This window comes from Cotesia glomerata, linkage group LG9, assembly GCF_020080835.1.
Source record: "Cotesia glomerata isolate CgM1 linkage group LG9, MPM_Cglom_v2.3, whole genome shotgun sequence".
NCBI classification, from domain to species: domain Eukaryota; kingdom Metazoa; phylum Arthropoda; class Insecta; order Hymenoptera; family Braconidae; genus Cotesia; species Cotesia glomerata.
Genome location: NC_058166.1, coordinates 11,844,265 through 11,871,952, shown reverse-complemented (window position 1 = coordinate 11,871,952; position 27,688 = coordinate 11,844,265). Strand labels below are relative to the sequence as shown.

The 27,688-nt window shown below is 36.0% G+C and overlaps 2 protein-coding genes across 3 annotated transcripts in view; one reads left to right on the top strand and one right to left on the bottom strand.

Annotated features, from left to right (window-relative positions):
* Nucleotides 1-27,688, top strand: part of LOC123271846 (putative aminopeptidase W07G4.4) — a 155,721-nt gene that overhangs the window by 27,938 nt on the left and 100,095 nt on the right. The gene's annotated exons all lie outside the window — the stretch shown is intronic.
* LOC123271840 lies at nt 266-3,315 on the bottom strand. The gene is made up of 7 exons (XM_044738330.1): nt 2,535-3,315; nt 2,251-2,398; nt 2,051-2,167; nt 1,775-1,971; nt 1,389-1,618; nt 856-1,284; nt 266-757 (listed from the first exon to the last, which is right to left on the bottom strand). The coding sequence occupies exons 1-7, from the start codon at nt 3,120-3,122 to the stop codon at nt 370-372; spliced, it is 2,097 nt and encodes a 698-aa protein (XP_044594265.1). The 5' UTR covers nt 3,123-3,315; the 3' UTR covers nt 266-369.

Below are 27,688 nucleotides of genomic sequence, written 5' to 3'. Positions count from 1 at the left end.
AGATCTTATATGTCTTTACATCATTTTTTGACCGAAGATAGTTTTCAAAATCTCCGACCAAGGGCGCATGATCGTTAAATCATCTCTTTACAAGAGAGATAATATTGAAGGGTAAAATTCAAAAATATAAATCTTTTTCTTTTCATTTTCTTGTCCATTTTCAGAAGATTATAATAATAATTTGATGTTTTACTCTCACGTATTGCTCAATTTGAACATTTATGATTAGATCATTCGATTACAGGCCAGATCAAGCCAAACCAAAAAAATTTTTCCATGAAAAATTTACATTCATAAATTAATTTTTCAGTCCTTTTGGAATGTATTTTGCACTGAATCTCAACTATTTTTGATCCAAGTCATGGTGATTTATACTTCGTTAGAATTTTCAAAAGTTGAATCCGTCTGTTGCTCGAAAACATGATTCACATCATCAGTAACATTACGCTTATTCACTACGGCTCCTTTGTGCTCCCTGGCCAAATGAACATTCATATACTGCGAAATATCTAGTTCCAAAATTTTGAAAACAAAAAACCCACCGTAACCATAGTGACCAATATGAATAAGTCCGATTCCACCTAAAGAAGTGTAAGTTGATACTTTTTGGGCGCTAAAGAACGGTACTGTAGACTGTCCTGCGTCTTTTTCTACGTCAGAAGCACGGAATTTGATGAACGAATGTACCATTGGATTGTCTTGAAAATTTGTAGGTGCTTTTGTTGGATTATCTGGTAGAATTAGCATCAATTCTTTTCTAAAAAAAAAGTAAATCAAAATTGGAAATTATGAGGATTCGAATTTTCGATCATCAATTATCGATCAATTGAAAATTTTAGATTAAACTGTGAATACTTATTAGGATGATTCGTCGTAATCCAGTGTGAATTGTCCAAGGACCCCATTACTTGATTAACGAAATCAAAAGGCGTAACACGAATTTGCAATTGAACCCGGTTATCTATCGCTCCTGGAACGTAGGTCTCCTTCTCGAATCCAAATCTCACACCAGTCATTACGTAGCCACTCGGGACCATTAAGTTATCCAGGTTCATGATTTTTGGATGCGTGTAGTCGCTGTCTAAAGTCAATCGCGTTTTTGAGTTTTTGTTGTCTTCATTCAATAAATAATATACTTTTTTATTTTCATCATAAGTTATATCCTCCAATGGTAACCAAGATATTTCGTTGAGATTCAGATATTGTCTTGGTAGTATCAGGCCTTCGGCTATCTGCACGTGTATCATAAAATCTTTTTTCACGAATTTGATACCGACGACTACCCTATTATTGATAATAATAAAAAAAAAAAAAAAAAAATGGATTACAAAATTCATATCAACATAAGTGAAAAAAAAAAATTGTGCTGCAAAAGAATAATACTCAACATGTTATTGGATATATCTGAAGTTTGTTCACGAAAACTTAGAGCTGCTGTAACATGTTCGTTGTGTTGCGGTTCAGCTAGACAAGTGCAAACACAAGTATCACAGGTATTTACTGTCCCCCATTGAAATCTACTTTCTAGGGATACTATTTTCCCAGAACAATTTCTGTTGTCGCCGAATATGTTGCCATTAGAATCCGCAAACCACTCATAGCGTCGTGAGTTAGATCTCTACATTGTAATTAATAAATTACGGTTTATTACCACTGTGCATCATAATAAGGTCTTTTGTGAAGTTGATTATTATTATTTAAAATAATAATAATAATAATAATAATAATAATAATAATAATAATAATAATAATAATAATAATAATAATTTTTTACCAGTTCGCAAAATTTGATATTTTCTAATTTAAAACAATCACTGTAATTTGTACATCCTAAGTTGAAATTAATATTATTCCTATCCATACTTCCTACATCACAATTATGATTGCATATATTATCAACAGACAATTCCGATTCTTTTACAATAATTGTTTGAATCATTTTCTCGAGTTCAATATACTCTATATGATGATCTTAAACATAAAACATAGTTAATGTACAGGAAAATTTATCATTATCTAACATTGTTGATATCTATAAATTTTGTATTACCACAGTAGATGATAAAATGTTGAGTATGCTTTAAGGCATGAGCAGTTGTTCTCATGTAATGAGCTGCTTGATTTACGAATCGGTTTTTCATGTGTTGTAATTCTTCGTTATCAATTACTGCATTTATAAAATGAACTTGATATTTATTACAACTTCAATTATCAATAAACTTATAAATCATTGATTGTAAAAGTACATACCGCCAGTACAAACACTGTTTAGTGCCGATGTAAAAGCTGCTAAGATGTACTTCTTTATGTGCATCACTATTATACGTCGATAGTAATTATAAAGACTCAAACGAAACGAAAAATCTGAATCACAATCGGTGAATTTTTTTCGGTATAACTGAAATTATAAAAAAGTTTTTATTTTTCCACTATATAAGTTATAAATTTTTCAAAATGTAGAAATTATTGTCTTCAGTTACACTTTTTCATTTTTTTTTGATTAATTTATAAAAATAGTCAAATTAAATACTCACATTCAACTCCGAACTGACAATTTTCATTAATCCATCATAAATTTCATGAATTTTTTTCGAATGTTTGTGTTCAGTCAAATGCAGAATCCCAAACAGCGGAATATAAGCTGATGCAAGTGAGCAAACATCACGAGGTCTCGTAAAATAGTCATTATTTCTCTTATCAGCGAAAACCTGAATGAAATGATTCACCATATGAAAATGGTGTTCAAGATCCTTAACGTGACCATGAAGATAGATCACTTTTACGGAGTTAACTTTGACTTGAAAATGTTCCAACTTGTCAACAAAGTTAATGAAATCCTTTCGCTTGCTGTATTGCGCAGTGTATGGCGTTTTCGGGAACCAGTTGCGTTCATAGCTCCTCATCGATGTCATCAATGCGCGAATTCTCTCCGTGACAATATTTTCTTTTCCGGTTCCCTCAGCCTCAAATATAGTTTTAATGTCACCATTAATCGCGTCTATCAACTGTTCCAGTGAATTGATGTCGTCAAAATCCCAATTATGCCAGTTAACAATTATTGAATTGACATCGCGTTGAATTAAAATTATTAAAATGATTATGAACGCGTTTATTGCTTTCATTTTGGCTTATTAAAATTTTTATAGTGAATTTACTGAAAACAACTGCTTATAAATTACTTTTTGGACTAATGGTAGTGCCGGCTTCGGAAACAATCGGCAGTTTTATATCATTAAATTTTATCGTTGTAATTAGAGAGATAATAGACGTAATAATTATGAGGGCACTTATCCGGTAGAATAGATCCATACTTCTATTTTTAATAAATTATCGCATTAAAATATGATGCTCTATCAAAAATTTGTGATAAGTGATTAATGATAATAATTAAATTCAGTAAAATTCCAAAAAACGATCCGATAATTTTCTTGAAAGTTCCACGTTCAAAACGTTCTATTTGATTGAATATTTTATCACTGATAATCGTTACGACCTATTTCTGTAAATTGCTCGCGGCGAAATGTGTGTCATCGGAATGGTGAATCTTGACGACAAATATTGCTTAAAGCGTTAATAATCATCACCAAATCTTTTGTCAACGAATTTCTGACTTAGTATAAGAATTAGAAAAAAAATTAGTGAAACGGTTCACCCTAAAGGCCATCCCTACAACTTCCCACTAATTCCATACCTGGGCGCTTAAAATTGTACTTATGACGTTTTTGAGATTTTTGAGCTCTAAATATAATTTATGTGATATTTTCAGCTCGCTGAGCTCAAAGAGATGGTATTTATAAGCATTTGAGCTCTTCGAGCTCAAAAGTCCGATAAAAGTTTCGTAGAACACTACTTTTGGAATTTTCAAACCGCAATAACTTTTGAATGGATCAATTGATTTTCACGTGGTTGGCAGCATTCGACGCAGTTTTATTAGCCTCATGAAGAATTGTCAGGTTTTCATTGATCGAACCAAAAGTTTTGGAGTAATTTCGAAAAAACACTTTTTTCGCTTTTCTTTCGTTCACGATATCTCTCGAACGAATTAACCGCTTTCGACCAGCTTGGTGGCGATCGACGTGGTTTTTTATTGTCTAGAGCTGATTAGTTTTTGGAATCGATCGGTAGAGCCGTTTAAAAGTTATTAAAAAAAAACCATATTTAAAAAAAAATTTTTTCTTAGTTTTTTTAAGATTTCTCAAAATCTACTGATCCGAATCGGTCCAAATTATAGGGGAACCTGGGGCACGAAGGCCCCCCTGAGGCACGAAGGCCTCCCTGGGGCACGACGGCCCCCCTCAAAAATTAAGTAAAAATTTTTTTTTGTGAATTTCCGTCAAGTTATGACCTCTATAATATTATGATATTTTGGGCCAATATGTGATATGTGGGGCATAATGGACCACTCGAAAAAAAATTGTCACGAAAAAAAAGTTTTTCTTTCCGAATTGTGATAAATTTGTGATAAAATGAATTAGAAAAAATTTAATTGAACTAAAAAATTGAATCATTCAGAGGAGAGTAGTACACGACGACCCCTGGAACATAACGGCTCCTCTCATAAATTAGGTAAAAGTTTTTTTTTTCCATTTCCCTTCATGACCTCTATGATGTTTTTATGATATTTTGGGCCAATATGTGATATGTGGGGCATAACGGGCCAATCGAAAAAAAAAATGTCATGAAAAAATTATTTTTTTTTTTGAATTGTGATAAATTTAAAGAATTCTTTATTTTAGGCCTTTTTAGGTCAATTGTATTTGTCTTGGATAAAATGAATCAGAAAGAATTTAATGGAAGTGAAAAATTTAACAAAAAGTTGAAGTATACAGCTTATAAAAACTTGAAAACACAGTTTTTTTAAATTAAAACAGTAATTATTATATTATTGGTTATTGACCACGGTATCCTCTGCACCAGGCAGAAACCCAATCTCAAAGTTTTATTTGAATTCCTCCCAGGATGCCTTACTCTAGGCAATTCATATCTTTAATTTTGATTTGATAAAAATATAGAAAAAAAGGTCGTTCAAGATATTACGTATCTTAAAAGCTCAATCTGAAAACTCGTGATTTTAATCAATGTAAACTAATGTAACCAATTTATCGCTAAATAACATCTCTGTATTTTTTCTTGTACGTACGTAGGTAGGTTTGAAACCTCTAAGAGCAATAAAAAAAATTAATTATATTATTAATTATCAACAGACTCGATAGTCTGGCGCCAAGTTCCGTACTCAAACCAGACTACCGAGTGTGTATATACCGTAAGCAGAACGGTTTTTTTAGGTTACAAATTTTTTTTCAAATTTATTTTGATTTTTTTTTATATGATATTTTATAATAGTAGTTCATGCTTTTTATTACGCGTATTACTTGATTATTATCAATTATCTTTATAATTTCTATTTAAAATTATTAAAAATAATCAGCACAAACTATAGCGACCCAGATTTTTAGATTTTAACTTTTTTCTTATGTAAAAAGCGGACGGCCAGAGACTAAATAATATAAGGATGCATGCTAATCTTATAATAGATGGGAAACTACAGTGAAAAAAAGATATTTGACAGCTTGCAATTACACACGCCAGGCGGCGCAAGAATAACTTTTACATGAACTATAGCTTAAAGGGGATAGTTTGCCACCGGAAATGTATTAAATTAAAATTGTCAATTTTTATTATAATTACAAAAAATACTGAAATCCGAACAAAAACAGTTTCTCTGTAAAAAAAATCACGCCAAGTCCACGTTCATAAGACTATTAAGAAAAAAAAATTTTATTGCTTTACAAAAAAATATAAAATAAAAAATTAAAAAATCCAATTAACCGATATGGTTGTATATGATTTTCGGAAATTAAAAAAAATTTTGTTGTAAATTTAAAAATTAAAAGAAACAATTTTAAAACGTACTTGGTGTGCGTCATTGTGTACTTCAATTTTTTTTAAAAGTCCTAGTAGATAGATTTTAGGAATTTCATAAAAAGTGAAATTTTTCGTAACCACGCACACTAAATACGTTCCAAAATTGTTTCTTTTAATTTTTAGATTTACAACAAAATTTTTTTTAATTTCCGAAAATCATATACAACCATATCGGTTACTTGAATTTTTTAATTTTTTATTTTATATTTTTTTGCAAAGAGAATTTTTTTTTCTTAATAGTCTTATGAACGTGGACTTGGCGTGATTTTTTTTCAGAGAAACTGTTTTTGTTCGGATTATCTATATATATATAAAAGAGGATGTTTGTATATATGACATCGATAAAATCAGAATCTATTTGACCGATCATTATGAAAATTGGTATGTTTATGTATTTTTTCACGGAAAAGGTTTATATGATATGCCCATTGATGTAACTCACCACCAGGCGGCGCTGTAAAGTATCGACTACCACACCGTTCAACCGATTGTCATAAAAATTGGTATGACCATGTATTTTTCCACGGAGAAAGTAAATATGATGTCCATGTCATTAAATATTACCATCAGATAGCGCTTCAATGCATTAAGTTCTATAGCGATCAACTGATTTAAAATTTTATTTGCGGCAATGAAGGCAATAAAATGTTTTCTCATTAAATTCAGTGAGTTATTTTACAACTTATATTAAATAAGAAAATGAGAGAAGTAACTAATCTTTATTTGTAAACAAAAAAATATAATTTATTTAAAAAGCAAATCAGTTAACTTCAAATAAGGTACCGGCGGGTAATAAGGCCTAGCTAAGGGAGATTTTGAAAAAAATCGAAAATATTGCATTTAATTATTGAAATGTATCATCGATTTTTATATTAATACATTAGCCATAAAATATAATGGAATAATGGTAATTTTCACCATAAACAAACAAAATTAAATGTTTTCAAAAACCTTGCGAATAGGCTTTATTTTACTACGGTAGGGTAATAAAGCCTGCGGGTTAAACATACTAGAAATAGTTATACTATACTTAATAAAATTGATATTAGAGATCAATCATCACTTAAATTTAGTAACAATACTTTCTAAGATGTTGATAAAAATTAGAACAATGATTTTAAATTATTAAATATAAAATTATAAAAAATGTTTACCATTTACCCAAACCGTTTTTTAGGAATTCTCCTGCGCTACTTTAGTATATGACGGATGATGAAATATAGATGACAGGAAACGTTGTATCGGGACTCTATAAAATTGTAGCGAAATTTCTATGCTAGACGCTTCTACTAGAGAAGTCTTTAGCGGAAGCGGTGATTTTAAATATCATTTCTATCACTTAGGCTTATTACCCGCGGGTACCTTATATCATTTGTTATTTAACATCAATATTTATCTGTCAAAACTAAACATAATTTTTAACTTCCCGCTAAAAAAAATTGAAAATTTTTTGAAATTCGGGAAGTTATTGGTTTTACCCCGTTTTGCGAAAATCGAGTTTTTATCCGATTTCGGCGTTTTAAGGTCACAAGAAGCTTCCCTGACTATTCCCGCGATGGTGTCTGTGCGGCTGTATGTATGTATGTTTTTTTTTTTTTATTTTTTTTTTTTTTTTTATAGAGGAGGTAAAATACATTTACGTATGCCAGAACTTGGTGCTGGTGCCAGGACTAGGTGTTGGTGCCTGGGTATATAGGACTCAGAAGTCAATATTATTTTGCAACAATACCGACTAAACATCCTCCTCTCTCCTTTCCCCATAGATGTTACAGGGAAGACTGGATCGAGACCGCGTTAGCATTACTTCGATCCAGTCCATGTTGTGTCTCACGAAACCTACTTCATGTCACTACTGGTTTCTAATCCCTTTCTGCGATTTTTTCGTTTAAAAGGCGCTGCGCGTAGGCTGCGACAGCTGACCAGTTTTCTTCTTTTGTGATCATGCAGGTTACCAAGCTCTCAGGGGAGAGCGTTGTGCCTATTGTTTCTTCGGTGCTGATTCTGTCGTCCTTCCACCGATCACACTCGAAAAACGTGTGCTCGGCGTTGTCAATTTTGTCTGGGCAGTATTTGCACGTAATAATTACCGTAACTCCTATACTTTCCCGCTTCACAGCATTATTTATATTTGTGAAAATTCTTACCGTAAGATGGACGGTGTGGCTTAATGTATATAGAATAAGCAAAAGGAAATTTAGTATAGACCGGATAGCTCAAATGGTAGAGTAGCCGACATGTCTTCGGAAGGTTCTGGGTTCGAATCCCAGTCCGAGCTATCTAATAATTTTTTCTCGCATACTCTATAAACTCACATTAAGATGATCCTCTCCACATTCCTTTCTCAATCCTTTCCTCCCAATACCCTGTTACGTGAATGTGGAACGCTTCACGTAATAATTACCGTAACTCCTATTCTTCCCTGTTTGACAGCATTATTTATATTTATATTTGTAAATGGTGTGCTGTGCAAATCTATCTTGAAAAGATAGGCATGTATGTGTGTGTGTGTGTGTGTGATGTGTGTGTGTGTGTGTGTGTGTAAACCTCTTATAACTTTTGAACGGCTTGACTGATCGGATCGAAATAGGTGGCGATCGAAAGAGTATCATTGCCATTAAATTTCGTGAAAATTTGAATCGATTCGGTTCGCTAGATTTTGAGAAATCTCAAAAATAAAATTTTCAAAAAATCGTTTTTTTGGAATAACCTAAACTGCTTTACCGATCAATTCCAAAAACTAATTAGCTCTTAAGTTTAAAAAATCACGTCGATTGCCACCAGTCCCGTCAAAATCGGTTGATTCGTTCGAGAGTTATCGAAAACGAAAAATTTCGAAAAAAGTGTTTTTTTCAAATAACTTCGACATTTCTTTTTGGATCGTTTTTGATGAAATAAAATAATTATTAGAGCCTAAAAAATCACGTCAATTGCCACCAAGAACGTGAAAATCGGTTGATTGGTTCGTGAATTATCGTTGTCGAAAAAATTCGGAATAAGTGAATTTTTCAAATTTCTCTAAGATTTTCGGTTTGATCAGTTTGTGTTTACAAGTATATCATAGATTTTGAAAAACTGCGTGGAACTCTGCCAACCGCGTGAAAATCGATTCATTCATTCAAAAATTATTGCAGTTTAAAAATTCAAAAAATACTGTTTTATTAAACTCTTATCAGACTTTTGAGCTCGAAGACTTCAAAAGCTTAGAACAGCTAACTCTATGAGCTTGGAGAGCTCGAAATAAAATAAATTATATTTTTAAGCTCGAAGAGCTCAAAAACGCCATAAGTGCAATTTTAAGACCTTATTTATAGAATTAGCGGGAAGTTCCAGGGATGGCCTTTAGGGTCAACCGTTTTCCAAATTTTTTTTATACCTGAACAAGATTTGCTGGAGTAATTTCAAATATAATTGGCTTAAGAACATCCGGAAACACAAATTATTTTATGTTTACCGTCGAGAAAAATAATGTGAACTACTTGATGATGTTAAAGGAGTATCGTGAGCTGTTCATTCTAAAATTTTATGAACATCAGGAAGAATATAAGTGAATTCGATATATTGCATACAAAGTTATAATTATAACTATAGAAAATACAAATTTGCAATCAATAACAACAATTTAAAAATTATTATCTCTTTTTTTTCTTAATTGATACGATTTTGAGGTTATCCACATTTACAACGCTCAAGCCTTGCGTCGTACTTTGATCGTCGATTTTGAGATGAGCCCGATATTTTTTTATATAGATCACAAAGTGGATGTTACACTAACTGATATGTTTATGAGTTTGGTTAGCAATTTTCACCCGCAAGAGACAAAGCTTGAAGGAAAATGAATTCGAAGATGAATGATGGTTGACATATTGCGACAATAGAATTTATTATTTACAATGTATTGAAATATATGTACTTTGTTCAATACACTAAGCTTTAGCCCGACGAAGCGGGCTGGGTTCGCTAGTTTACTATAAATATTTTGTTTAGCTGCTAAACTGATATATATACGAATTTATATAAGAGTTGTGCCTTCGGGCTTTGTCGCTCTATTTCGAGTCTTTTCGCTCTAAATTGGGAGTAATCGGATTGCTCATGGCTGCTGCTCATGCGCGCCTCGGGTAAGCGGGAGAGAAGCCGGCCAGCGTGGTCGGTCGTAGTCAGTTGTGCTTGGACATTTGTACTAGTACGATTACCCTTTGTCAAAGATTCTCTAAAAACTACTATCAGATCTTCCATCTTCTTTAAACGCATTAAATATTAAATAAGTGGAAAAATTAATTAACTTCATTGATAAATTAACAAATAGGATCAATTAAAGTCGAGTCATTAGTCAGTGGGTTATTTTAAATAATAGATTACAGTAGATTCAACTGGTGTGACGCCACGCGGCCGTTATACGCGCCATTGTTAACAAGAATTGCATCAGCCACGCGGCTTTAGTCAATGTTTTACTTGTACAATATCACATTAATTAACATTTGCATTTATTGATAAATTCACTTATTACGATCATTGCGATCAAAATTACTAATAAGATCGATTTAATATCGACTTATTCAGCTAGTTCCCACACTAGCAAAATAAATCAATTAACTAGTTCCCACACTAGTAATATATTTATCAATTGGCTAGTATTGCACTAACAATCGATCTTAACTAGCTCCTACGCTAGCAAAAATCATTTCCTAATTCTTACATTAGTTATTTTCTATCAAGGCGGTTGAGCTCACCTCTATTGCGCACCACGCCGCAATTTTACACACATACGCACATACACGCATACATATTCTTACTTGTACACCTTATTTACTTACAAGTAATTACGAGAAGTATCCTAATTGGGTAGTTTTCGACAAAACATGTTTAATTAGGAAATCACATCGAGATAATTTAATGAATATGTGATCATTCGCAATGATCACAGACATATTCGTCAGAGTAAGATTCACCAATACCAGCGCAAGAATCATGAGACCATATTTATTAAAATTTTTACACTGAATCCATGACTCTGTGGATTCTGAGTAAAGTCCATTGCAATAAAGACAATAGCAATCATCATTTTTACATTTTAAATGTTTTTTTTTTTCAAGTTTTTTGATTTCGATTTTATTTTTTTTTTTCTGTTTATCCGAGGTCTTTTTTTTTGCTTCATTTTGATTTTTTTCTTTGAGTTCTCGGCGATACTTAAGACTCGTAATAATCGTGGTTTTTCCTCGACGACGTTTTCTGGGAGGAGAATCTCTAGATTTTGATGGTAATTGTTTAGTGAAAAAAATTTTTTTTATATGATTTTTTGGAGAGGGGGCCGTCGTACCTCAGAAAAAAAAAATTTTTTTTTTTTCGATTTTTTCCAAAATTTTGACTGATTCATTCAAAACAGACGGAAAATAAAAAAATTTGATGGTTAAAAGCCACAAAAAGGACAAATCGGCTTAAGGGGGCCGTCGTGCCCCAGGCTCCCCTACTCAAAATCTAAGTTTGGCCAAGCCCTTTCAAATGGCACCAACCGCGATAAAATCGGATGAGCCGTTCAAAAGCTATAAGTGGTTCACATACTTTCACACACACACACACACACACACACACACACACACACACACACACACACACACACACACACACACACACACACACACACACACACACACACTCGGGGCAGAAGAGATACTGCTACCGGGCGCGTCTCCCCGAGCGGATGGGAGAACGCTCGCTGTCCTTGGATGACACTTAATCTCTTAGTTGATGAGGTACAGCGGGTAGGAGCCAAGCAAAATAACCAAACAAAATAAGCTCCCGTGGACAAAACTCCCCTTTAATGGGTTGGTCACACTAACTGACCTAGCAAGACGATTGGTTCCTGCTGTAACTCACTGGGAGTGTCCGGAACCTGTATCGTAGTTTCCGACGATGCAGGCCACGGCTGATGTGAGCTTGCTCTGCCGAGGTGAAAGTTGCAGCAGTGGATCAGGAGCCAGCCACTTCGGGCCTTGATCAGGAAGTACGCAGTGAGTGTTAGAGATCGGAATCTTCACCGCTCCGAGCGAGTCTAGTCCGTCCGTGTATTCCGGGACTGGCTAAGTGTCGGCTAGGCCTCAGGGAACTGGGGTAGGAGTACTATCTCCGAGGGTACACCCGTTCCTAGTTATGACAACCCGCTCCGCTCCGTACGATGCGCTGGTAAATCACAAAAGAATGAGTAATTTAATGGAAACTAACATTAGTGAAAACGGGCCGCATGCCCAACAAGCAGCGATTGAAGCAAGCGCTGAAATGAAGAGAACGCAAGCGCTGGAACGCCTGGAAGAGTTGACAAATGAGTTAAATAATCTCGTCCAGTCAAAAGTCAATATCCACAAGGAGATCAAGACCAAGGCGACTAGTGTAACTGACGCCCTTCGAAGGTACAAAAAACTGGATGAAGAATGGCAATTAGCATCGCGTCGCAGTCCTCGTGCTACACTGGGGCAAACCAAACAAGTTGTTGTTGTAACTGACGAGACAATGGATACCGGAGCCGAAGGTGACGGTGAGTCGGTCATTGAAGACGAACGAGAAACTGCCACGAAGACTGGAAAGAGGAAAGATCGGACCTCTCCAGACCCATCGTGCAGCCAAGCCACCAAGAGGAAGGACCTGAGAAAAAGCCCTCCGCAAAGAGCAATAATGCAAAGTGACGAACGGACAAAAGCGTCTGCTTGGCAGAAAGTCCAGTCCAAGAGAGAGCAACGAAGGCAAAGGTCAGAGCAGCTCCCAAATCAACTGCCCAAGGAGCCCCATCCTGAACCTAAACGGAAGAAACCGCGCAAGTGGATCAGGCCAGACGCACTGATCATCCGCCCAGTTGAGCCGGCGAAGTACGCTGAGATTTTGCGTAAAATAAAGAAGGATGTCCCTGAAGAGCAGGTCCGTACTACGGTGGATAAGATCCACAAAACTAGGGCCGGAAACATGCTGATTACGCTCTCTAGGAAGAGCTCCGATAAAGGCCAAGCCCTACAGAAAACCATCGAGGGCATCCTACAAGAAGAGGCCAAAGTGATCTGCAAAGGTCCACAGGAAGACGTCGAAATCCGGGACCTTGATGATACTACAACCAGGGAGGACATTCAAGCCGCCTTGCATATGGCAACCGGAGAATCTTGCGAGGTATCGCTAGAGGCAATTAAGATCCGTAAGGCCTACAGAGGTACTCAGACTGCCGTAGTGACTCTACCAGCAGCTGCAGCGCGGAAGATATTGGAAGGAAGCGGTAAAATCCGGATCGGCTGGGTCAACTGCCGAATTAGAGCCACGAGAAGACCAACCCAATGTTTCAAGTGCTGGCACTTCGGGCATCATGGATCTCAGTGCAAAAGTAGCGTATACCGATCCAAGCTTTGCATCAGGTGCGGACAAGAAGGGCACAAAATCGCGGACTGTAAAAACCCAGCCAAATGTGCACTATGCACTGAAAATCCAAGTGCAAAGGACTCCGCCCACTGTGCCGGCAATCACAAATGGTAGATGGCATCCGTTTTTACAGCTGCTACGCACCACCTAGCCTCACTATTGTTGAATTCATGGATTTTCTGGATCGACTGACGGAGGACGCGAAGCAGTACTACCCAGTGGCAATAGCTGGGGACTTCAACGCCTGGGCAGTGGATTGGGGCAGCAAACACACCAACGCTCGGGGTAAAGAACTACTAGAAGCTTTTTCTACGTTAGACGTAGTGTTGTTGAACAGTGGCGATGCGCCGACGTACACTAAAGGCGACGCAAGTTCTATTGTGGATCTTACTTTTGTCAGCAGCAGCCTCATCAGAGGAAACTACGACTGGAAAGTGATGGAGACCTACACGGCCAGCGATCACAACGCGATTCTCTGGGAAGTATCAAAGGACCCGAATCCTAGAAGACCGGCTAAGAAACTTGACATCGTTGGCTGGAAGCTGAAATCCTTTGACCCAAGTGCACTAGCAGCTGCCCTAAATAGTGAACCGCTTACTACTGGATCTGCAGAAGAAATGACCAAGGAGTTGATAAAGAGAGTGTCCCAGGCTTGCGACACCTGCATGCCCCGTAAACGGGGCATGAACCAAAGACCTTCGGTGCACTGGTGGAACGACCACATCAGCTTCCTACGGAAAGAGTGTTTCAAGAAAAGAAGAATATCTCAGCGTGGTTATCGGCGGCATGACTCAGCGGAACTAGTCGCAGAATACAAGAAAGCTCGTCGAGACTTAAACAAAGCCATCAAGGATAGCAAGAAGAACTGCTGGAAAGAGCTAATCAACGAGGTGGACAAAGACTTGTGGGGCAGACCTTACAAGGTAGTCATGGCAAACTTGAAATACCAGCCAATGCCGTCTCCTACGTGTCCTCAACTCCTACAGAAGATCGTGACTGCACTGTTTCCACGACAGCGCGTTTTCAACTACCTGTTGACACAAGACGAACTGAATGATATCCCACCTGTGACGAAAGAAGAACTGATGGAAGCTTGTAACCGCGTCGGGAATAATAAAGCGCCGGGATTGGACGGAATCCCTAATATTGCCTTGAAAACATCTATTAAAGCAGCGCCAGCGTTATTCCTCGATGTCTACAACATCTGCTTGAAGGAAGGGATTTTTCCTCGGAAGTGGAAACAACAACGGCTGGTACTACTTCCTAAAGGAAAAAAGCCACCGGAAGAACCGTCATCTTATCGTCCACTTTGCATGTTGGATACAGCCGGTAAGATACTCGAACGTATAATCCACCAAAGGATAGAAGCAGTTGTCGATCCACTATTAGCAGACAATCAGTACGGATTTCGAAAAGGACGATCAACCCTGGACGCAATCAACCTGGTTGTCGGTATAGCCAAAGACGCAATCGCCGGTACCAGATGGAAGGGTGGAACGAAGAAATATTGTCTGGTGGCAACCCTAGACATCAAAAATGCCTTCAACTCCGCCAACTGGGATCGCATCATGCAAGCTCTTCAAGAGATGAACGTACCAGGATATCTACGAAGGATAGTCGCTAGCTACTTCACGAATAGAGTCCTTAGATATGACACGAAGAATGGTCCAAAGGAGTATGATGTTACTGGAGGCGTCCCGCAGGGTTCTGTTCTCGGTCCACTTCTCTGGAATATCATGTACAACGGATTGCTGAGACTGAAACTACCAAGAAATGTCAAACTGGTAGCGTACGCGGACGACGTAGCCGTAGTAATCGTCGCCAAGCATATTGATGAGATAAATCATATGTTCACGATCACCTTTGAGCGAATTAACCAGTGGATGGACACAGTAAACCTACAACTGGCTAAACAGAAGACCGAGGCTGTACTTATCACTAGCAGAAAAGTGGTGGAAACGATCAATTTAAACGTCGGAGACCAAGAAATCACATCCCAACCATTCATTCGATATCTGGGAGTGATGCTCGATTCCCGACTTAACTTCAAACAACAAGTTGAACACGTGACCGCCAAAGCATCAGCAGTAGTGGCTAACCTAGTACGATTGATGCCCAACATCGGTGGCCCGAAGCAGACAAGGAGGTTATTGCTATCATCAGTAGTTACATCGGTCCTCACGTATGGTATATCCATTTGGTCCGACGTACTTGAGACCCAAGAATCATGGAGGAAAGCATGTCCGGTTTACCGACTGAGCGCGCTAAGAGTAGCCAGCGCCTTCCGAACAATATCAGAGGAAGCAGTGTGCGTCATTTCTGGAACTCTGCCGCTTAGAGTCTTAGCTAAAGAAAGACGGGCCCTTTACCATCGAAAGAGGTCAACTACACTGAGCGCTGAAGAACTAAGAACAGAAGAACGGCAGCACAGCATCTCGCGATGGCAACTTGAGTGGGACGCCGCAGCAAAAGGAAGATGGACACACCGCCTCATACCAAAGATCGACGTTTGGCTGAGCCGAAACCATGGTGAAGTCAACTATTACCTAACGCAGATGTTGTCAGGACATGGGTGCTTTCGAGAGTATCTGCACCGCTTTAAGCACGACGATTCTCCGGAGTGCCCGTCTTGTCCAGGGGTTATTGAGGACGCAAGGCACGTTTTCTTTGTGTGTCCACGTTTCGATCCTCAGCGTGAGGAGTTAGAGAGGATCCTGAACTGGAGAATCCAACCAGAGACAATAGTAGATGCAATGTTGTCGAATCAAACTGCTTGGAACGCTACAAGCACTTTTGCCACAGAAGTGCTTACAGAGCTGCGTTCCATTGAAATAAAAAGAGCAAATGACAGAAACTAGAAGGAAGGAAAAATAACACCTTAGCCACCAGAAGGAATAGCGGTAGCTGGATCCTCCCCTCACGAAGTAATGCCTGACGGCGGTTTCCATGAGGGATTAGAGGAAAGAAGAAAAGGGGTTTAGGGTTTAGTGGGTAGGGGCGTTAGGGTCGAGTTTTAGTATGACACTGCGTCGAGTCGCCACATATCCAGGCCAAACAACTATGCCTGGAATCCGTAAGAAGGATTCCCCCCCCCTAAGATAAAAAAAAAAAAAAAAAAAAAAAAACACACACACACACACACACACACATGCCTGGTGGCTGCCTTGGACATCAAAAATGCTTTCAATTCCGCTAATTGGGACTGCATCATGCAAGCTCTCGACGAGAAGAACGTGCCAACATATCTTCGCAGACTAGTGATTAGCTATTTTACAGATAGAGTGCTGAAATACGATACAAAGAATGGTCCAAAAGAGTATGATATAACCGGTGGTGTGCCACAGGGCTCTGTTCTTGGTCCACTTCTGTGGAATATCATGTATGACGGGCTCCTGAGACTGAAGCTTCCAAGATGTGTCAAACTGGTAGCGTATGCGGATGATGTTGCCGCAGTGATCGTCGCCAAACACCTCGACGAGATTCAACATCTGTTTGACATCACTTTTGAGAAGATCAACCAGTGGATGGATACAGTGAACCTACAACTGGACAAGCAGAAGACCGAAGCAGTGCTTATTACCAGCCGAAAAGAAGTTGAAACAATTAAGATTAATGTCGGTGACCGAGAAATCACATCACAACTATTTATCCGTTATCTGGGAGTGATGCTGGATGCACGACTCAACTTCAAACAGCAGGTGGAACATGTCAGTGCCAAAGCGTCAGTAGTGAGGGCTAGTCTCGCACGGCTGATGCCTAACATCGGAGGCCCAATGCAGAGCAGGAGGCTACTATTGTCATCAGTAGTCACATCAGTGCTCACTTACGGAATATCCATTTGGGCTGATGCACTGGAAACCCAAGAATCATGGAGAAAAGCTGGACCAATATACCGACAGAGTGCCCTACGAGTAGCTAGTGCCTTCCGCACTCTATCAGAAGAAGCAGTGTGCGTCATTGCTGGAACCCTACCTCTTAGAGTTCTAGCAGAGGAAAGACGGGCCCTTTACCAACGAAAAAGATCAACTGCACTGAGCCCGGAAGAACTTAGAATTGAAGAACGGCAAAAGAGCATAGGCCGATGGCAACTACAATGGGATGCTGCAGAGAAGGGTAGGTGGACGCACCGTCTCATACCTCGGGTCGACATTTGGCTTAACCGGAATCACGGTGAGGTCAATTACTATCTTACGCAGATGTTGTCGGGACATGGGTGTTTTCGAGAGTATCTACACCGCTTTAAGCACGATGACTCTTCGGAGTGCCCGTCCTGCCCAGGAGCTGCTGAAGACGCGGAGCACGTCTTCTTTGTATGTCCTCGTTTCGATCCACAGCGTGAAGAACTGGAGAGGATCCTGAACCAGAGAATGCAACCAGATTTACTAGTAGAAGCAATGTTGTCATCAGAAGCTGCTTGGAACGCTACCAACACGTTTGCAACAGAAGTCCTTAAAGACTTGCGTTCCACCGAAAGAAAAAGAGCAAATAGCAGAAGATAGAAGGAAGATAGTTAACACCTTAGCCACCAGAAGGAAGAGCAGTAGCTAGATCCTCCCTTCACGAAGTAATGCCTGACGGCGGTTTCCATGAGGGATTAGAGGAAAGAAGGAAAAGGGGTTTAGGGTTTAGTGGGTAGGGGCGTTAGTGTCGAGTTAGTATGACGCTGCGTCGAGTCGCCACATATCCAGGCCAAACAGCTATGCCTAGAATCCGTAAAAAGGATTCCCCCCCCCTAAAAACACACACACACACACACACACACACACACACACACACACACACACACACACACACACACACACACACACACACAGAGTGACAACCTCGCGGGAGTAGTCAGGGAAGCTTCTTATGACCTTCAAACGTCGAGATCTGATGAAAACTCGATTTTTGCGAAACGAGGTGAAAACTATAACTTCCCGATTTTTGAAAATCTTCGATTTTCTTAGCAGGAAGTTAAAAAAAAAAACGATTGGGTTTAAATCGATAAAGCTTAAAGTAACGAACAAAGATGTTTTATTTTACTTTGGTAAATTTGTTCTGTTTTTTTCCTTCGAAGGTTGTTTCATACTTATTATCTTACGCTAAAAAAAATTCGTCAAATTTTGAGGAAATTTTTATTGCTCTTGGAAACAATATATATTTACTATTGCGACTATGACCAAGATTTTACTTTTTGTATATGAGTATTTTGGTTTATTTTTATTAATTACTTAAAAATTAATAGAAACTGATATGAAAAAATCGCAGGTAGTTGGAAAAAAATGAATGACAAATTAAACAGTCATGTTATTGTTATTGTTATTGTTATTGTTTATGTATTTGGATGCGATATGAAATGGAATTTAATAGAAACAATTATTATGATTATTGCGGTGATTATTATTTAGTTATTGTATTTATTTAGTTAATAATATTATATTATTGTTACCGAAGGTTTGATTAAATTAGAAATTTAAGAGTGTGAGGAATTATTTTGAAGCCGAGCAGAATTTAGCGAGCAAAAGAAATTAATTGTAAAAGAAATTAAGACTGGAGAAATTATTTTAAGTCCCAAGCCGATTTAGTATAGGAAAGCAACAAATGGATAGCAAATGAAAGAAATGACGATTATTATTTTTACTAACACCAACCGCGAAACTTGGATTTTCGAGCTATACTTAGGAGGAGTAAAATGATGGATATCTGGCCATCTATAGTTGAGTCTACTTTTCACGCACACGTAAGGATAAGTGACATCTCTCTCTTTATCTGTCTCTACATTTCCGCATGGATGCTAAAAAGTACTATAGTATATTTATTTTCGTTTATTTCCTACAATCGTCCGCCAGGGAGAGTATAAATCGAAAAAAAAAAAATCTTGGCGACAAGTCGATTCTTGTAAACAATTTTACTAATATTTTAGTTTGTCATTTATTTATGTGTGACAGTTCATAAATGAATAAAATTTTATTTGCATCCTCTCAAATCCGAGTTTCGCCGTTGCTATTACAAAAAATTTTGTTCGATACAAATCCGCAAAAGTTGGCATTTTGGTAATAAACTCGAAGTGTTGACACTCGTTTGAGATTATAAATACATTCTCAGCCTCGTGACGTCACTTCAAGCTTACCAAAATACCTACCTTTGTGCATACGTATCGAAAATAACTATTGTGAGAAATAATTTAGGTAAGCGAAAATTTTATAAGTCCCGAGGAAGTTTTAGTATGGGAAATCGACGAATGGATATATAATGAAAGAAATTACGATTAAAATAGTAAATGAATTCGTTAGAATTTGTCTTTGATAATTAAAAACTTAGAAATTTTCGACGATTGTTAAGCTTGCGCGAGCCTCGATAGATGGCGAAGAGTTCTTGTTTGTAGTGATGGTTCAAAAATATGTTAAGTTCCGTTTTGAAAATAATTTTGATAAGCAATTCTTTCTCGGGAGAATTACTCGGATGAATACTCTTAACAAGTAATTCGAGAGGATGATACTCTACCTGGAGTCTGACCAAGACCCAGGTAAGTATCGGGGACCGACCGAATGAAAGTGCGACTCCCCGTGTCGAGGCCTTCAGCTGAGGTACGGTAGCTGATCATAAACCGTGTAGGTGGGGGCGAGGAGGATACTCTCCACTTGCTCTCAGGGTAGAGTTTAGGACCCTCAGGGATGACGGCTAGTCACCCTGGAGGGGGGGGGGGGTGTTATTGGGAAACTAATTAGTGTTTTGTAGACCGCGTTTTTGAGTTTGAACCGTAAATACCGTCGTGTATGTTTGGATAGAAAGTTTCTATTGTATTAGTGTATATTGTTTATATTGTTTCTTGATTTTGAACCGCGTTAATGATTTTGAACCGCGAATATGTGTGAAAAGAGTATACTAATGGATTGTTTATATTGTTTAATTTGCTTCTATTGTTTATATCGTTTATTAACATGATCAGGTCAATAAAGAGGTTTCCTTCTTCTTTGATTTATTTAAAATGAAGTGTTTTGTTTATATTTTGTTATTTATAATGTGATCCCCGTTTATGAACCTGGACTCCGGCGAGCAAATTTCGAGCCGGGGATTTAATTAGATAGTTTTATTAGAAAACGTGGACGTTACACGATAAACAAATCATTAAAAAGAAATCAAAAGTTTTTTAGGTACACATGAATTATCAGAGATCTGGAGATAATTTTTTTTACATTTTCAATGAAAATCAATGCATTCAAAATTCTTCTGGACATTGATGGTCAGTCTAACACAGACCGCCTGAAATTGGATAACACGTTGAGTTATTAATCGCAACGTGATTCTGAGTACAGAAGCATTTGTTCTTTACACATTTAGCGTGCCATAAATCGCCACAATCTATGGAATTAATACAGGAAGATATCGAATCCGCTAAAAAATATCAAAACTGTTAATGTAATCGTAAGTCATGTTCGTGTGGATAATTAAAAATAGTACACTGTAAAAAAAACGATGTTAAAAATGGACTCAATTTAAAACCGCTCAGTATTGAATTGTATTTACACCGGTATAAGCGGTTTAAGTCTGCGGTGTTAAAATATCAGTATTAAATCGGTTTAAGAATTAAATATATGCTACTTTGTAAAAAGTTGGATGTGAAGACTCTGTCAATTTTCACTTTCATCAATCGAAATACCAAAGTAAAGAAATAAAACACTCTACGTACAGAGTAAAAATAATGGAGTCTTAAAAAAAATTAAAATTTTGAAAAATATCAGAAAGGTTATATTAATTTTAACTTAAAAAATCTCGACAACTATTTTCATTTAATAAAAAAAAAAAAAAAAAAAGTAAATAATTAATTCCAGAGGAAGTAAGGTAGCTAAAAGCTCTCACTCCGCAAAGTTTTTACAGTTCACAATTTTTTATAATTAATCTATGATTGTGAATAAATTTATTTAAATTATCGTCATTCATTGAATAAAAGTACACTGTAAAAAATTTCGGTGTAAAGTTGGACCCAGAGACTTTTACACCGTCGTGTAAGTGTGAGATGTCGGTGTAAAATTTCCTCCGTGTGAAATTTTCACTTGTGTAAATTTAACACGGTGTAATTTACTGTTTTACACTATTCCGTGTTATTATTTATAACTTTACAAATTTAATAACTATTACTAGTAACCTTGCAGTCACTATGTAACTGCCGTGACTTGTAAATTATAAATAAATAAAATTTTGCTTTATCAAATAATGACTTTTTCTTACTACGCCGGTCAAAAGTACGGGGTTCCCACTGCGATTTCACAGCAGAAAGCCTCGCTTTTATGCCGTGGTCGAGTCGCGCATGCGCTTTACGACGGGGAGCCGAAAAAATGTATTCATGCACTGACAACGATACACGAGGCGGCAGAAAGTCCGAAAGTCGGTAGTCGCGCTCACTCTATTACTTATGTTTATAAGCCTAACCTTACTTGTGATTTTTATGAATGTATCTGTCTTGTTATGTGTCAATGATTTTAGATTGAAACTAAGTTAATTACAGAAAATAAATATTTATTTAATGAAATGAGACTTGTTAAATATTTAAATTACAAAAAAAAACGAGAAATATTTTTTATTCTGATAGATATTCTCAAATAAATAAATTCATTATTAAACAAATAATTATTTGAAAAAATACACAAACAAATTTTTTTCTTAATTTTTTTTCTATGCATTTTACGATTATTATTCCATTTTTCTATTTTTTTTTATTCTTAAAATCAGAGTCAATTTATAATATATTTATAATTTTAAATTTATTTAATTAAATTAAGATCTTTTCTCAAAAGAAAGTAGTAATATGATAGATTATAAATTAATATCTTTATTAACAGGTGCATTTGATGACTGCCCCGCCCCCCGACCAGCAGCACTCGCTTCGCTCGTGCCGCAAATGTCGGGGGCAGGCATCATTTTTTTTCAACGCAATTTTTTGCGTACTTTTGACCGGATAGCAAGAAAACTAGTATACACTACAAGGGCAGAAAGTTGAGATTCCTGCACTGCGCGCCATGTGCCCGAGGCTAAGCCGAGTAATATACTATTGTTAAATTGCACCGTACTTTTTTAACTATTGACGTAATTAAAGATATGAGCTCATCCCGATGTTACACTCACCAAGAGCTTTCATTTGAGTACTCACATGTATTTTGATATATTTTTCATATATATATGAAAAAATGATGTGGGTACTTAAATGAAAAGTCTTGATGAGTGTAACATCGGGATGAGCATATATCTTTAAAAATGTCAATAGTTCACAAGATACAAGGTCATTTCTTAATTATGTATCTAGAAATAGAGCATTTTTGAATACAGCCTAAGTACTTATCATCATAAATTGACTATTGGTGAGAATAATATGAAACCATGAAAAGGCACAACTCCAGGTCAAAACTTTTCCAACGATACCAAATTTAACCATAACCACTTTATTTTACTCCGTAAAATAGCATAACATAAAAAAAAATATACTTTTAAATATTTATTTCTACATGTTTATATTTATAATCTAATATCGTATAATCCTGAAACTAAACAATCAAATTATATTAATTAATGAAAAATTTTCAGGAAATACATTTACACGCTTGATGGTGTAAAATTTAAGATTCACACCGTTCAAATTTAACATGACACTTAGTGCGATTTTCACACCATCCGTGTTAAAAATTTTTACACCAAATCATTTACACCACACCGAGTCCAAAAAATTTTTTACAGTGTATGAAAAAACATTGCCTGGACTTACACACTGACTCACACACAATTCCTATACCTTGTAACGGGGTGGTTAGCCCGGTCCAATTGGTCAACCCTTTCCTCTTTTGAAAAGGGCGCCACTGGGATTTTATACACGGTGTCCCAGAAACCGGGGTAGCATGAGAAGGGAAAGATCGGGTCGTGAGAAGCTTGAGAGAGAGGGCTGTAAATTAATGCTGAGAAACAATTATATACAATAACAAAATTATGATTATTTATTCCAATTAAACAATTTAAAATTAACAAATTTTCTTAACAATATTACCCTTAAAATTAACCTAATAATTACTAAATTGTGAGAACCTCTCACCTACGCAGGCACTCGCCAAAATCTTACAAACTAAATATCGTCTAACTCCTTTTAATCATAGACCATTACGCATCTAACTCTTTTTAATTTTAGACCATTACGCATATAACTCTTTTTAATCATAGACCATTACGCATCTAACTCTTTTTAATTATAGACCATTATGCATCTAACTCTTTTTAATCATAGACCATTACGCATCTCTTTATTTAATCATAGACCATTACGCATCTATCCTCCAAAATTTTCAATTTCCTAAACTCTCGTCAACCTGACGGACTATGAATTAACAGCATAAATTTTCTAAATTCCATAACTCGCCCACTGGACGCTAACTTAATTCCCTGATATTTTCTAATTATTCATAAATCTTAATTACTACTCAACTACAATTCCGACCTTTAATCTTATTATAATTCACAAAATCATCAGTAAAACTCTTCACACGTCATTCAGTTCTACTAAATTTAATCGCTCATAATTTTCTTACAAACTAACTCCATTTCTCAAATCTTCTTCAATAAATTCCTACACGATTATTCTTCATTAAACTCAATTTCCAGATTAACTAAATTTACTAAATTCACCGAACCTTCTTATCGAATTTCTCTAATAAATTATCCTTAATTTCGATCAATTACTTAATAAATTCATTTAGCACTTTTCTAAATTAAATAATTCAATTAAATTTAGCCACCGGCCTAAATTTAATTTTTCAAAATTTACAATACTAACATTACTAAATTTAACGCCAGCGCTTGTTTAATGCAAATAAATTTTACTACACCAAAATAATCACGAAAATTACTGTATTAATTCATTGATTAAGTTTCCTACTAAAATTCTCAATTAATAAATTCTACTGCACACAATAAATTAACAATTAATCAATTAAATTTAATTTTTAATATAAAAGTTCAGCGACAAAACTAACTAGTTGACCTTGACAATAAATACTAAAGTACGAACTCGTTAATAAAAAAATGGCCGCTCGAGAAATTAAATTTAATTATTTCAGCCTCTTAATTAAATCAATTATAAAATCAGGCCTAAAATAATCGAAAATACCTGGAGACTCAATTATTGTTTTATTGTTTCAACGACGACTGATACTCCGGTCCAACTTGGCGGGCTCAGCTGCTTGGCGTCTTGTCGTCTCGAACCAGGGTGCGGTCAGGGTTGTCCAAATCCAAAAATGCCCGGATAACTTCCTCTGCGGTTGCTCTTTTTTCTCGACGTCCAAATTTGCACTCTATTGACTTAAACTGATCTCAACAAGGTCACTGATTCACAAAGGCAAAAGGCCACTGGCTTCCAGAAGGGAAAAAAGCCTCGATGTCTCTCCTTACGGCTCTTTTATAATCCTCTGACTCCGGCTCTCGAACTTTCCTATTGTTATGCCCCGCTTTATTTTCCGGGGACAGTAGTGGGGACTTTCGATTAGCACGCCCAGTGACAAGTCGAAACTACTTGTCAAAAATCGAAAGGTAAGGGAAAGCCCTTACCTACCGTGCGTTAATTAAGTGGTCGATAATGACCACGGGAAGTTCGATTTTCCCTGTTACAACCTAAAATTATTTATTATATTTTTATTATATATTTAACCCTAATACATAGTTACTTAAACTATTTTTAGTCAAATATGGACTTAATAGTCATCTTGATTCACTTTAACTCAAGAGCTCTTGCAGCTAAGCTATCTGAGATCCACAGATTCGGTAGAATCTGGCGCCAAGTTCCGTTCAAATCCGTTGTAAACGGAGCGCCAGACTACCGAGTGTGTTTACTGTAAGCAGAACGGTATTTCGAGGTTGCAAAATTTTATTTAATTCTACGGTACTTCTTGTTCCTGAATTTTATATTATAACAGTAATTCATACTTTATTTTACTGATATCAATTAATTATATTCAATTATAACAATTAATCTACTTGAAATTATTAAATTTTATCAGCACAAACTATAGCAAGCTCAAAAATTTCGATCCTGACTTTTTTTCGATGTAAAAAGTGACATGCCACAGACTAAGTAATTCAAGAATGCATGGTAATAGTCCAATAGATGGGAAACTACAGTTAAAAAAATAAATTTCACAGCTTGCATCTACACCCGCCAGGGTGCGCTGCAATTATTTTTACATAAACTGTAGCTTCAAGGGGATAGTTTGCTATAAAAAATGCAGCCAACGCGAGACTTAAGTTGGTACCAATTGTAAATTTTTATTATAATTACAAAAAATACTAAAATCCGAACAAAAACAGTTTCACTGTAAAAAAAATCGCGCCAAGTCCACGTTCATAAGACTATTAAGAAAAAAAAATTTGTTTTTTTCTTTACAAAAATATATATAAAATAAAAATTAAAAATCCAAGTAACCGATATGATTGTTTATGATTTTCGGAAATTAAAAAAAATTTTGTTATAAATTTAAAAATTAAGAAAAAAATTTTGGAACGTACTTGGTGTGCATCATTGTGTATTTCAATTTTTTTTAATTTTGCAACCGCGCACACTAAATACGTTCCAAACTTTTTTTTTAATTTTTAAATTTGTAACAAAATTTTTTTTAATTTCCGAAAATCATAAACAATCATATCGGTTACTTGGATTTTTTAATTTTTTTATTTTATATATTTTTGTAAAGAAAAAAACAAATTTTTTTTTCTTAATAGTCTTATGAACGTGGACTTGGCGCGATTTTTTTACAGTGAAACTGTTTTTGTTCGGATATCAGTTTTGTAACAACCTTTCAATCACCTACTAATTTTTTGTTTAACACGATAACAGAAAAATATTCATTAAAATATAGTCTTTATAATTATTTATCAATAGTTACTTCAACTAATATACAGTTCGAGTAACTACACGGAAAGAAAATTGAAGGAGTTTTTACTATTTTACTATTGTAATTTTTACTACATAAAATAGTAACGGTGGACTATACTTCTCATTTAGTAATTTTTACGATCTACTATTGTAAATTTTATCCAACAAATAAGACTAGCAAGAGTCTTAAAAAGTCGGATACTATAGAGCAAATTATACAATATGTGTTTGTGAACTTTACAATTCAACTATTGTAAAAATTCACAGTTGGTTTTTTTAAAAGAAATATTATCGAGGGAGAGAGATAGAAGGTTGGACTAATTGGTACCTGTATAGTAATCGAAAAAAGAAACCAACATTTTCGTGTTATCTGGGAATCGAACCCAGAACACTGTGTTGGCAGCCAGAGACTCTCCCTCTACGCTATCCGAGGTAAACTAAGATCCATACCATTTAACATTTACATAAACTCGGAGTCTAGCGCTGTCACGGCCATCACTCACACTAATTGAGAGACATTCCAATTCAACTATTGTAAAATTTGCTATAGTTCTATTGGAAAGATACAGAGGCAGCACTGGAAATTTTCATCTCTTACTTTTTACAATAGTGATATCGTAATTTTTCATGAATAAATAGTATTTTTTCTTCTAAAATATTTGACAATTAATAGTAATAAAAGTATAGTCCAGCTTTACAATAGTTGTATCGTAAATTTTCCCAGAAATTTTTTCCCGTGTACAGAAAAGACGTTTAGAAAACTATATTTTTATACTCGTGACTTTATACTTCAGCTAACTCTGCACTTTTTTCTCAGAGTACCAGTTTCTTTTTTTTTTTTTTTTATTACAGTGCATATTTTTAGCGCATTGATGCTCCGACACCAAGGTAAAATCAGGTTTGCATTGACACTTATTATCGACACAGTGAAAGCCATTCAACTTACACTCGAAGTTGTATGAACAAAATCCATTAAAAACTGGTATACATGTACCGTTTAATAGAGAATAATGATCTTTGCAAGCACATATCTTATCATCTGAACATTTCAAATTTTCGCCATCATCGCAATCGGTGTTAAATTGACAAGATTTTCCTAAAGAAGCTATTGGAAAAATTTATTTGATTAAAGATTCAGTTATAGTTCGACAAGTATCGAAGAAGCTACAACAAAATAAAAAACTGACTTAAAATACAAGTGTCTTCATGGATTGCTGAATAGTGAGGCTTACATTGACACGTGGCATCAATGCAAATTGAGTTTTCGACAATGCACTGATTATTTTCCGAACACAATCCTTCTAGAATTGGTCGACACGCAGTTTCATTAAGCTTCACATATCTGTTAAAAGACAAACACATCTATTCATAGCCGAACATTCTGAAAATTCAATGTTAGCACAGTCCTTGTATTCTTGACACGGTCCACCTAAATATACTGTAAAAAATGACTATTTAGCATGATATTTCACAGCAATTCTACGAACT